Below are 11855 nucleotides of genomic sequence, written 5' to 3'. Positions count from 1 at the left end.
TACCTGTAGTGGTGGTCTGCTTCTTTCCTGAACTGTCTTATATTTATGTCCATCCTGATATTAGTAGGTATGGTCTTTGTGCTTGGTATCTGAATTTTGTATAGCTGAGAGATCCCTGTGTCATTTAACACCCCAAGTATTTCATGTTGTGAGTCTTGAAACAAATTATTATGAAACACAAACCTGGGAGAAAGGTTTTAAACTGTGCTTCTTCTGGGGCACCTGGGTGGGTCAGTTGGTTAAGTGTCAGCCTTCAACTCAGGTCGGGATCCCAGGGTCCTGGGCTCCCTGCTCAGTGGGGAGTCTGCTTCTTCCTCTCCCTCTGCTTTCCACTTGTGCTTGCAATCTCTTTCTCTCTCTACTAGTGCTCTCTCAAACAAAATCTTTTTTAAAAAAGTAAAATGTGCTTCTAATTTACAGCATTTATTTTTGGGGTGCCTGAGTAGCTCATTCATTTAAGCGTCCCACTCTTGATTTTTGCTCAGGTCATGATCTCAAGGTCATGTGATAGTGCCCTGTGTCGGGCTCTCTGCTGGGCATAGAGCTTAAAATTCTCTTTCCTTCTCCTTCTGCCCCCCACCCACACTGCATTCTTTCTCTCTTAAAAAACAAGAACAACTTATTTTACCAAAAATATCTTTATCCAAATTTTGTTGTCCTTTTCACTTAGTATTTGAGATAGTATTTGAGAACAGAAACTTAAAGAGGTGTGTATGTAAAATATATCTGACTAAAAGGTAAAGGAGACATTTCTTAGTGCTAAGATACAGTGATCTCTTCCAGAAATTTTGAATGAGCTTAATCTGCAAAACAAAACATTGCTTGAATTGTTGTTAATTATGTATTCTTGTAACAGATGTTTATTAATTAGCAGGCTCCGTCCTGGGTGGCCTTAAGAAAGTCACGGCAGACACTGAGAAGTTTTGATTCGTCAGCAAGTCTCAGGGGACTTAAATGTGCTTTTGCATAGGAGACTCCTCTGGCCCTTTTGAGGCTTGCTCTCTTCCTCTTCCCAACTGCTAACTTAGGTCACACTCCTACAGTGTGTGGAACATGAAAACGAGATGAAAGGCCTGCCATGGCCTAAGCAAGAGAATAAATAGTGCTGCCTTCATATCCTCTGCCCATCCTCCCCAGCCGAGTTTTGGAGCTCCGACACTTTCACCAAGCCATACCACTAAGGCACGCCTGCAGGAAACCTGTGTGGTCAGGATGCTGCTGAGGACACGGTCTGTCCCAAGGAAGACCCTGGAGAAAGCTCTCTTAAAAAAACAAGTGCAAGAACAAAACAAAACAAAAAACTTAGCCCAGGACCAGCCTAGGGGACCACAGTTAGCCAGGGCTTGCCAGAACTGTCCTGAAGCCACAGCCTAAACTTAAAGTGTGTTGGAGGAGCCTCTAAACACATTTGTTACAACAGTAGCTGCTCACTCTTAGGCTGTTTCATTTGCAAAGCAAATCAGGTCTTCAGTCCTCCTTCAGAAGTTGAACAAATGTGTGGGAAAATGATTATGAAGAGGCTACTTCAAAAAGAACCTGTTTCCTCTCAGCATTTATCTTGGGCTTCCTGTGACCCAATCTTCAAGTTACTTTTATCAACGTTATCAGAACATCACTTTGTCTTACCAAACACGTTTATGGCTCTGACTAAAGAATATGACAGATCACACATTCTTCCACACCTGCTCCCCTCCCCCACTCTTTTCAGAGGGCTGGGGAAATTTTAGTTTTTAATCAAAGGCTTTATTTCTCCAGTGGTACAAAGGAATTTAACTGGGACTTTACAACTGCATAAAATACTTCTCGGAGTTGATGCTAATCTTAGTGAGAGGATATTGCCCAACCCAACCTAAAAGTACCAGAGTCATTACAGAAATATTATGTTGGCCTTGATTTCTACTCCATCACGAATTGTGCCACTCCGTCACTGGAGTCTTCTGTGTTTACTGTGTGCCTACGCGGTACTAGGTGCCCACACGGTACTGGGTAGAAAGTTTTTGCAATGCTCACAGCCTCCCTCAGGAGGGAGAAGCGACCCTGGAAATGAGAATGCCAACGCAGCACATTGAGGGCTGTTCACGTGTGGGAATGGTGAGTGGCCAGACCCAGTGTTCTTCCCAAGCAGCTAAGATGGTATCTTGCACTTATCTACCTGACCACAAGGTCAGAAGAGGCTTCTTCCCAGGGAAAGTGATTTTGGAGATGTTGCAGCAAATTGGGTAAAGCATCCTGGGCAGCAGGAGTAACATGAATTTGGCTTGCTGGGGGCATAGGTAGGATGTTGGACCTAGGGCAGAAGGCCATCGGGACAGATGAGCCTGAAAGTGATAGGCCAGGACCCTACTTTGAAAGACTCTTCCATAGGGAATGGAAAGCCACAGAGGGATTTGAAGTGGGTCCCTCACATCATTTGTGTTGTAGAGAAATATCTTGTGGAAAGGCTGTGAAGGAATAGCTAGATGGAGGCTGGGACAATGGTGATGTGCATACCTGGGCCCTGGAGGCTCACGTGGTCCTGAGCCAGAGGAGCCCAGTGCCGTCTTCTCAGCTGGCTCCCTCGCTATCTTTACTCAGGTTGCCTAGCAGGTACCCAGGTATGTGGCCAGCCCACAAAACATGTGTTAGGTTTAGCACTGGCCAGTAAGAAATAGGGAGTAGACGGTTGAGTGCCTAAAGTGCAGCTAGGAGAAGCTAACTGGAAGGCTGGATGAGAAGCACTGCACTGTGGAGAGCTGAGGAGAAAATGAGTAATCCGGGCAAACCCAGTTCAGAAAATGCTGGGCATGACAGCGAACTAGGGTTTAGTTCTCCACCTGGAAGCGGAACTCCAGCTGGAGCTGATGAATTGAATTCAGGAATCCACTCCAGGAGCAGAGAAGGTATGTGCCTTGCTCTCCATGGAAGCTGGTAGGGACTGAGGGGCTCACCTTGTGTGCTGTTTGCCAGATGTACTGTCCTATGTGAGAAAGGTGCTCTCTGCCCTCTGCCCTGAAGTTCCCCATTCTCAGATGATTTGGGCACCCTGAGAGGCTCACCAAGATAACGTGGGGGAGGGTCACTGGTGTGGACCAACCTGGAGCAACAAGAGTCCCCCCCCCCCCCTTCCCGTCCCATGCATTCCCAACTGTGGTCCAAGAATGCTCAATAAAAGACATTCAACCATAGATTTGAATGAAACATGTTTTCTTCGTTCATTTATTCAGTAAGTGTTTTTTAGCTACTAATGCATGCCAGAGATACAATACATTCATCGGCAAAAGATGTAGATGGCTGATGGCAGGGAGGGAGTGGTTCAGACATTGTTGTGTGTGACTAGGCCAGGTAGAGACATGTCTGTCCCCTTCCCCCTGAAACACTGGCTGCTGCCCAGTTTCCTAAATGAATGTGCTTAAATGACGATTGTCTGTTTTCACTTAATCCCCGTTTCTTTACTTATTCTTTTTATGTGTGTCTTCGGTTCATGTACTCTCGCTCTCTGGGTGCATTCAGGGGCTTATTATTGGGTGTTTCCATGCAGAGCCCAGAACCACCCGTCCGGAAGTAAATAGAACTGTTAGTTGCATCTTAACCATCGAAACTAAACTTATGACAGACCTGCCTGGAGCCCGCCTGTCCTTCCGATGGCCCTTTGTAAATCTTCCTTCCCAACAATCTTTCCTCTTACCATCCTGGCCTAGTACACAAATATAACCCACAACTCATATCCTGTGGCAGACTACAGCTCACATTAGCCATTGTATGCAAATGAGTATCAATCAAAGAAGAAAGGAAACTAAAGTACTCAGCTTGGCCTTAGAAGGCTCCATGACTCTCTTAGTTACTTGCTGCCCTTGGCATACTGGTATTTTATGTGGGCAGGGTGAAACTGGCTGTGGTCAGGGTGAGAATTTAAGCTTTTGATTTGTTCCCTTATTTTGAAAGGGTTAAAAAGATGTTACATGTTTTGGTATAATTTTAGTACTAGTATTAATTTTTGTCACATACGTGTAAGCGAGGATGAAACGCGAGCGCTCATTCACTGTTACTAGATCCATACTCTTGCAAAGAGCATGGCTTCAAAAGGCAAGTTTCAACATCTTGCCACTGTCAGTGTTTACCCTCTTAATTTTAAAAAAATAACAGCTTTATTATGTACTGTAAGTATACTCATATATTATTAGATTCATCTTTCTCAAGTATACAACTCAGTGGATTTTCATATATCCACAGAGTTACACCACTATCTACGATGAGAACATTTTCCTCTCTCCCAAAAGAAGCCCTGTGTCCATTAGGAGTTGCTCCCTATTCTTCCATCCACCCCAAGCCCCTGGCAACCAGTATTCTACTTTTTACCTCTTACTATTTTTTCTCCAAATTTTTATTTAAATTCCAGTTAACATATAGTGTAATATTGGTTCCAGACATACAGTTTAGTGATTCATCACTTAAAACGTGCAGTTCTCACCACCACAAGTGCCTTCCTTAATGCCCATCACCCGTCTGGCCCACTCCCAGCCCCTCCATTAACCCTCAGGTTGTTCTCTGTAGTTAAGAGTCTCTTATGGGTTGCTTCTCTCTTTTTTTCCCTCCCCATGTTCATCTGTTTGTTGAAAATGGCAAGATTGCATTCTTTTTGATGGCTGAGTAATATTCCATTATGTATCATTTATGTGTGTGTGTGTATAAAATCTTTCACTTAGCCTAGTGTTTGCAAGACTCATCCGTATTATAGTATGTATTGGTACTTCATTTCTTTTTACTGACAAGTAGTATTTTGTTGCATAGGAATACCACACTTTGTTTATTCTTTGATCAGTTGATTGTCTTTTGGGTTGTTTCCACTCTTTTGCTATTATGGATAATGTTGTGATGAACATTGGTGTAGAGTATTATGTGCGGATGTAAGTTTTCAGTTTTCTTGGGTAGATACCTAGGATTAAATTTGCTAGGTTGATTCATAACTCTATACCTTTAACCTTTTGAGAAACTGTCATACTGTTTTCTGAAGGGGCTGCACCATTTCCCTATCACACCAGCAATATGTGAGGGGTCCAACTTTTCTACATCTTTGCCAATATTTGTTAACATCTGTCTTTTTAAGTTTAGTTCTTTCATTTTTAAAAACATTTTCTCATTTATGCACATGGTCACAGACTTAACATGGAATGCCAACAGTCTTCCGTCTTGCTTTCACCAATCCTTATTCCAAGTCTTATTCTCAACAAACCACCTTCCCTTTTTTTGTTTGTAGTTTTTATGGTGGCTACTGGCCTGATTCCAAAGCTAAGATTTCTCGATTCACTTACTATAGGTTTCTCCCCACCCCCCAGACTTTTTGTCATGAAAACTTAAAAACGTGCATAAAAGCAGGGTAGTACAATTAGCTCCCATGTACCCATCCCCAGCTACCACAGCCATCATCTAATGACCACTCTTTCTAGCTAGTTTATTTTCCAGCGTTAGATATGTTTAAATTTACCTATTGAAAAGTGAGGGTTTATCTCATTTATCCTACCCCTTCCAAATTTTTTATACTAAATTATTTTTAGGCCTGTATTACCTGTGGAGTTTTGAATACTTAAATCCCTTGTTCTTACTCCATCACCCTTAGACAGTGTTGTTCAGCTAATCCCTTCCCCAAGTGAGCTGGGGGTATTAGTGCCCTACCTTTCTTTTCTTCTGCTTTTACCTGTCAACCTTTTTCAGCTGTACTTTTTTTTTATAGAGCCTTTTGATTTTTTTATTACTCAAAAAAGCTTTATTTTTTTTTTTATTTAGCTTTCTGACTCTGCGCTTGTGCTTTCAACACTTTGACAATGACTTTCTGTCCCTCGATAATTAAAGCACGCTTGATCCTGTCATGAACACATTTAGCACACATGGAACCACCACCATAGGCCCTGCTGATGTGTTTTTTCGTTTTGTTTGTTTTAAAGATTTTATTTATTTATTTGACAGAGATCACAGGTAGGCAGAGAGGCAGGCAGAGAGAGAGAGAAAGGGAAGCAGGCTCCCCACTGAGCAGAGAGCCAATGTGGGGCTCAATCCCAAGACCCTGGGATCATGACCTCAGCCGAAGGCAGAGGCTATAACCCACTGAGCCACCCAGGTGCCCCTGTTTTTTCGTTTTATACAATCTCATAAGGACTTTAAGGTCTCTCTGCTTGAACTCTTCGAAGTCAGTCTGGGCCCACATCACATGCAGATTTGGTGCTTTCCCAACTTTCTAGGTCTAAAGGTAAACAATTTTATTACCAGAGGTTTGGGACAGCCCAGTTTTGGTAGAGACTGTATTGTAGGACAACCTACAATGGCCTGTCAAACGCTGGACCATTCTGAATGCCTACAGATGCTGTCCCCAGAGGAGGCAGCTGGACCTTCTATATGATCAGGTTGATAGCATTCAGTCTTCTATAATTACAGCATGTTGCCTGTGCTTTGTCTACTGGTTGGTTCTAAGACTTGAAAATCAAGGGAATTTACATTATCAGGACTTTAAATCTTATTCAGTGCAGAGCCATGTAGTGTGCTGGAGTTCCATTCCCACCGCACAGACTCAGTGTGACAGCTATGGGCCAGTGGGGGAGGATTGTTTTAGGCATCCAGTTAACAGCTTTTTTTTATTCAGCATTAGTTGGTAGTTAGTGGTACTCATGGACCCAGTGTGCACGCTCTCCTATCATGTATGTCCTGTGTGACCTCATATTCTCTAATCACTTGTGCATTACATCCCCATCTGGAAGTGGAACTCCTTGAGAGGGGAACAGTCTTTCTTCTTTTACTTCTATACCAATTTTAGTCTCCTGGTAAATTAAATTGGTTTCCCCAAAAGTTGTCCAGTAAATAGAGCTGATGCCATTGAAGTGACATCCATGCTGTTAGATTCTGCATATACTTTATTTTATAATTTATAAATATATAAATATTTAAAAAATAAAGCTATTAAAAACTCATAAATTAAAATATTCAGCTTCAGTGCCTGTAGTATTTCTGTTGCATGATCACTTTTAGCCTTTCCAAGAAGTCTTTCAGTGTACTCTTCTTGACTTCATTCACCGAACAGGTCTGCAAAGGAAACATTTCATTAGCTTTCATTGCTAAGTCACTGAGTATGTCTTTCATGCCTGTCCACTTGAGTCAGGTCTTCTCTGGCACTTGCCACCCAGACAGTTCTTTCAAACAAGCAGGGCCTCTGGTCTAGTCTGATTGGGAGTCTGTTTCTGCCATGAGGCCAGCACGGTTTGCTGCTCGTCTTCTATGCATGCTAATAAACTCCTAGAAATGGTCACTAACTGGATACCTTTGGGGGTGCCACAGACTGGAGAGGTATGCCACAGCTAGCTTCTGCCTAGGGGGAGGCTCAGAAATGCCTACTTGTCATACTAGGTCTTCTGCGTGGCCACCTGGACTGCAGAGAGAGAGATTCATTCCATTAGCCCTCCTGCCCATGAAGAGCAATCCTCCAGCTTGACAACACCTCCGGTAAGGATTCCAGCTACCTACCCCAGGTCCCTGCTTCAGTCTGGACCTCAGCTCTGTCAGTTTATTAATTACATTGCTCAGGATGAACTACTTCATTTATAAAAGCTCCACTTTCCTCTCTTGGTAGATGGGGACAATTGTGCCTACTTGATAGGATAATTAAAAGGATTAAACAGAACAAGTGCTGTGTCAGATCCCTATTCCTTTACCTTCCCTTAGAAATCGGGTGACAAGCTCAGTAAGGGGATGAATTTTCCCAGTTCTTCCACTTGGCACTAGATAACATCTTTTCTGGGCTCTTCTTCTTTCCTACACTATCAATTGTCCCCTTCCTACTGGACCATTCCCTGGTGTATTAATATGCATTAACATGCTGGATATATGCCCCACCTCAAAAGAACTTCCTTACTCACTCCTGTTCTTCATCTGTTCTGTTTCTCTTCAGTCTTGTAGCAAAACACCTCCAAAGAGTTTTCTGTACTCACTGCCCCTTTTTTTTTTCCACTCCCTACTAGTATTCTCTGTGGAACCTGTTCCAGTCAGGCTATCATTCCAGATCCTGTGGCCATTCTCATCTTCATCCGACCTGACCTTCCAATACCTGTGACACACTGGATCTCTCCTTACTAAGAGCTTCTTCACTTGCTATCTGGGGCACTACACACCCTTCAGTTTCCTACTACCTCACTGGCTACTTCTCAGTCTCTTTTACTGGACCTCTTCTTCCTGACCCTTGTGAGAGTGCTTCTGGGCTCAGTTCTCAGTCCTTGAATTGCTCTATGTCATTCAGATCTAGGACTTTAAATAACGTCTTTCTGAGGACTCTTCATTTTATATCACAAGTTCTGACCTCTCTCCAAAGGCTCAGACTTTTCTATGATCTCAGCATCTCCCCTTGGCTATCCAAGAGGTACCTCAAACTTAGCATTGATAAATTGAACTCCTGATCTTGTGCTCAACCTCCAGCTCTGCTTTGCGCCCAGTTTTCTAGGCACCAACCATCTCCCAAAAGACTCAGGCTAGGAACTGAGAGGCCACCTTTTACTCATTCCCTCACCCCTCACAGTGGGTCTTCTGGCTCTATATATAGTTACATCCCAAATCCAATGTTTATTGCTCCCAGTCTGTTGAAATCACTATTACCTCCAACCTGGATTACTGTGATGGCCTCCCAGTAGGGTAGCTTGCTTCTGTGCTTAACCCTAGTCAATTTGTTTACCACACAGCAGCCAGAATGATCATTTTAAATTATATAAATCAGACTGTAGTCTCTGTTCTGCTCAAACCCTGTGGGTGAATCCTGCCATACTTAGGATAGAAACCAGAGACCACATGTGATCTACTAAAATCCCCTTTGTTCAATCTGATACAGCCACCCTGGCTTTCCTACTGATCTTTGAACATGTGAACTTCATTTCTACCTCAGGGCCTTTGCACAGCTATTTCCTCTGCCTGGAATGTTCTTTTCCCAGTTAGTCATGTAGCTTGCTCCTTCACTTAATTCAAATATTTGCTCAGATAATGTCACCAACTGTCAGCCCTCTCCCTCATGACCCCTATATTCTTTATTCCTTTAGTTTTCTTCATAGCACTTATCACTACTGGACATAATATTACTTGTTTGTTTGCTTTTCTAACTCCCCCACTAGAACATTCTGTGAGAGCAGGCACTGTATCCCTAGTGTCTAGAACAGCACCTTGTACTCGTTGCCAAGGCAACGAATGGGTTAATTAATCAAGGGTATTAAGACTCTTAAGGAGGACCGGTTAGAAGTTAGGCTGCTGTCTGTCAGGAGCCAAGTGGTTGGCATGATTGAGCTTACCATGTTTGCCATGTTCCTGAGGTTCCTGTGAAGTCCTCTGAGCAATCTGTTGGAGCAATTGTGTGTAGAGAGCTGCTGAAGCACAGTTGCAGCTCTGCAGAAGATTTCCTTCTCACTTGTGTTCTAGAAAGAGAAATGTCACAGTTAGCTATAAGCCAGCTCTATCTGGAACATGGGAGAGACTGTTTTCCCTGTGATTGCTTCTTTTCAGGAGGGCAAGTAGAGAAAGTGAGTTTGCTCCCTGTGGATCAGGTATTCAGATATTCCCTTCATGTGAATGAAGGCTGCTGGCCTCAGTAAACCACCCCTCCCCATTACCTATAAATGCAGCAAACTTCTCTTTTCCCTTGGATGTTTATGCTGAAAGGCTACCTGAGTAAAGACACTCAGCTTAGTAAATGACAGAGTGGGGGGTTTAAGTCCAGGACCATCGGTCTCTGCCCTTGATCTAGGTCTGTTTCTCTCTACCAGGCAAGCCTATATTAGCTTCCCATCAGATTGAGCTCTGTCTTGGTGCTGTAAGGTTTTAAAGTCCAGGTTTCTGTAGAATCCTACATGTTTATTGAATAAATGAGTGCCCATCCTTTGGCCTGGATGTTGGTGCTTTGAGCCGTGCTCTCCATTTAGCCTACCCCATGGTGGGAGATGGCAGCATGTGCAAAACTCAGAATCCTTATAAGTAGAGGAGACATCTGCCCATAGAGCTGGAGAGGTATGCCAAGATTAGGGCTAGGTGCAAGTTCAGAGGAAACTTCTGGGAAAGGGTGCAATTGAGCTGGACTACGGACACAGCTTCTAGAAGAGGCCTTTGGCCTAGGAGGTGCAATGTCAGAACCTCTATGGAATGGTGCAATGTCAGAACCTCTATGGAAACCTCTGTGGATGTGTGTTTGGCCACATGGCTCTTCCTGGAGATGTTTGGGCCTTAGAAGAGGGAATGTACAGGTGGGAAAACAGCTCTTTTGGCAACCTGGAAGAGGTATTGTGACAGTCTAAATCAGGCCTGGTGTGTCCTCTCACTTTGCACTGAAGAACAAAGTCATGGAGTGTGGAGAGTGGTCTTAGCTTGAGCCTGATCCAGCTCAGATCAAGCTGTCTCCTGCCTCTGTGAGGACATGCTTTAGTCCCTTGCCACCCAAAGTGTGGTCCAGAAAGTAGCAGCACGGACATCACCTGGGAGCTTGTTAGAAATGCAGAATCACATGCCTGCCCCCTAGACCCCATGAGTCACAATGTACATTAACATAAATAAGCAGGGGATTTAGATAAGAAGTACTGTCGGGGCAATTTTTAAAGTTCTTGCATATTTTTTTTTCTGATTATTAAAGTAATATATGTTTACTGCAAAGATAATATGTATTCAGCAAAAATGCATTCTCTCAATCCCAACAGCCAGAGATAAATGTTGATATCTTGATAAATATCTTCCCATTTAAAAAATACATTTAAAAATAATGAGGACCAACTGTTGATCTGTTTTTTAGCCTTTTAACACAATACATAGTACAAGCGTTAAGTCATTGAGTAGTATATAAGAACACGGGATTGAGAGCTGCATGGGAGCCCACGCGGCATATTTGTACCATAATTGGGTAATAAAGTGGCAGTGAGTCATTGGTGTAAATCTTTGTGTTCATCTCTAATTTCTAAGTGCATTTTATATTTTAGGGGTTTTTCCAGGAAGATCTTCCTGGAAAGATTTCTTCCTAGAAGATCTTTCCAGGAGGATCTAGACCTAGACCTAGACTCGAGGTACTAGAACCCTAGGCTACAAAAACTTCCCTGTTCCCTTGTGGGCCTTGATGGCCCATTGGCAAGGCCTTTGGAAGGACATGCACTTAATGAACCAGCTAAGAGCTCTCCTGGGCTCTGATTGTAGTTGGAAGTTTAAGAGCAACACCAGTGTCTCGGCTGTGAGAGTCAAGAAACCCCCCTCAGTCTCCATATCTTTGGAGGCTTAATGGTTGAGCAGAGATGGTGAAGTCAAGGGGGAAGGCAGGCACTAGCTGGCTGTGCACATCTAGGCAGATAACTGTGCTTCTGGAGAGAGAACAATGAGGTTCAAGAAGACCAAAAAGAAAGAGCCCCTTTGCTTATTTTTTCATCAAAATCTCATGTGACTTTTCTGAAACTTTGGCTTGGAGTCTAGAAATTAAACTGCCTCAGTTTTGAGTATATGGCCTTATAATACAGGAAAACACTCTCTAGACAGATTCTTCGAAGGTGTTTCTACAAGCAATTAGGATAAAATAGGAATTAAAAAGAGTTTGAATCAAATGGGAAAAAAAGTTTAAAGGAACCAACTCTCAAGGCAGTTTTTGTGAAGAACTTAAAGTTTTAGTTCCATTGGAATTACAGCTACAGGATCCTGCACTGTACCAATGGCTGCCAGTCTGTTCGTCCAGCTTTCACTGCATGAGGGTGTCCTCACTCGGGGGCCTAGTGGACCTTGCAGTTAACAGTTGCTGGGGAAAAGGGACTGAAAAGGGGAACTTAGGCTTATGCTAGAAGGAAGCCCATCTCTCAAGGTAACATCGGCAAAGGGTAGAACAGCATCTAGGGCTTCTC

General features: G+C 43.3%; 1 protein-coding gene and 1 pseudogene across 1 annotated transcript in view; both read right to left on the bottom strand.

The window, feature by feature from the left end:
• Positions 1–5752: 5752 nt before the first annotated feature.
• Positions 5753–6316, bottom strand: LOC131831370 (large ribosomal subunit protein eL34-like; annotated as a pseudogene).
• A 638-nt stretch (positions 6317–6954) lies between these two features.
• IL4 (interleukin 4) overlaps positions 6955–11855 on the bottom strand; it is a 7845-nt gene continuing 2944 nt past the window's right edge. The window contains exons 3-4 of the mRNA XM_059173468.1: positions 9288–9410; positions 6955–7047 (exon numbers count right to left, since the gene is read on the bottom strand). Of these exons, the coding sequence (XP_059029451.1) occupies positions 6955–7047; positions 9288–9410 (216 nt within the window). The remainder of the gene's footprint in view (positions 7048–9287; positions 9411–11855) is intronic.

This window comes from Mustela lutreola, chromosome 5 (genome assembly GCF_030435805.1).
Source record: "Mustela lutreola isolate mMusLut2 chromosome 5, mMusLut2.pri, whole genome shotgun sequence".
In the NCBI taxonomy this organism is placed as follows: domain Eukaryota; kingdom Metazoa; phylum Chordata; class Mammalia; order Carnivora; family Mustelidae; genus Mustela; species Mustela lutreola.
The sequence above is the reverse complement of the archived record's forward strand: the minus strand, read 5'-3'. Positions and strand labels throughout refer to the sequence as shown.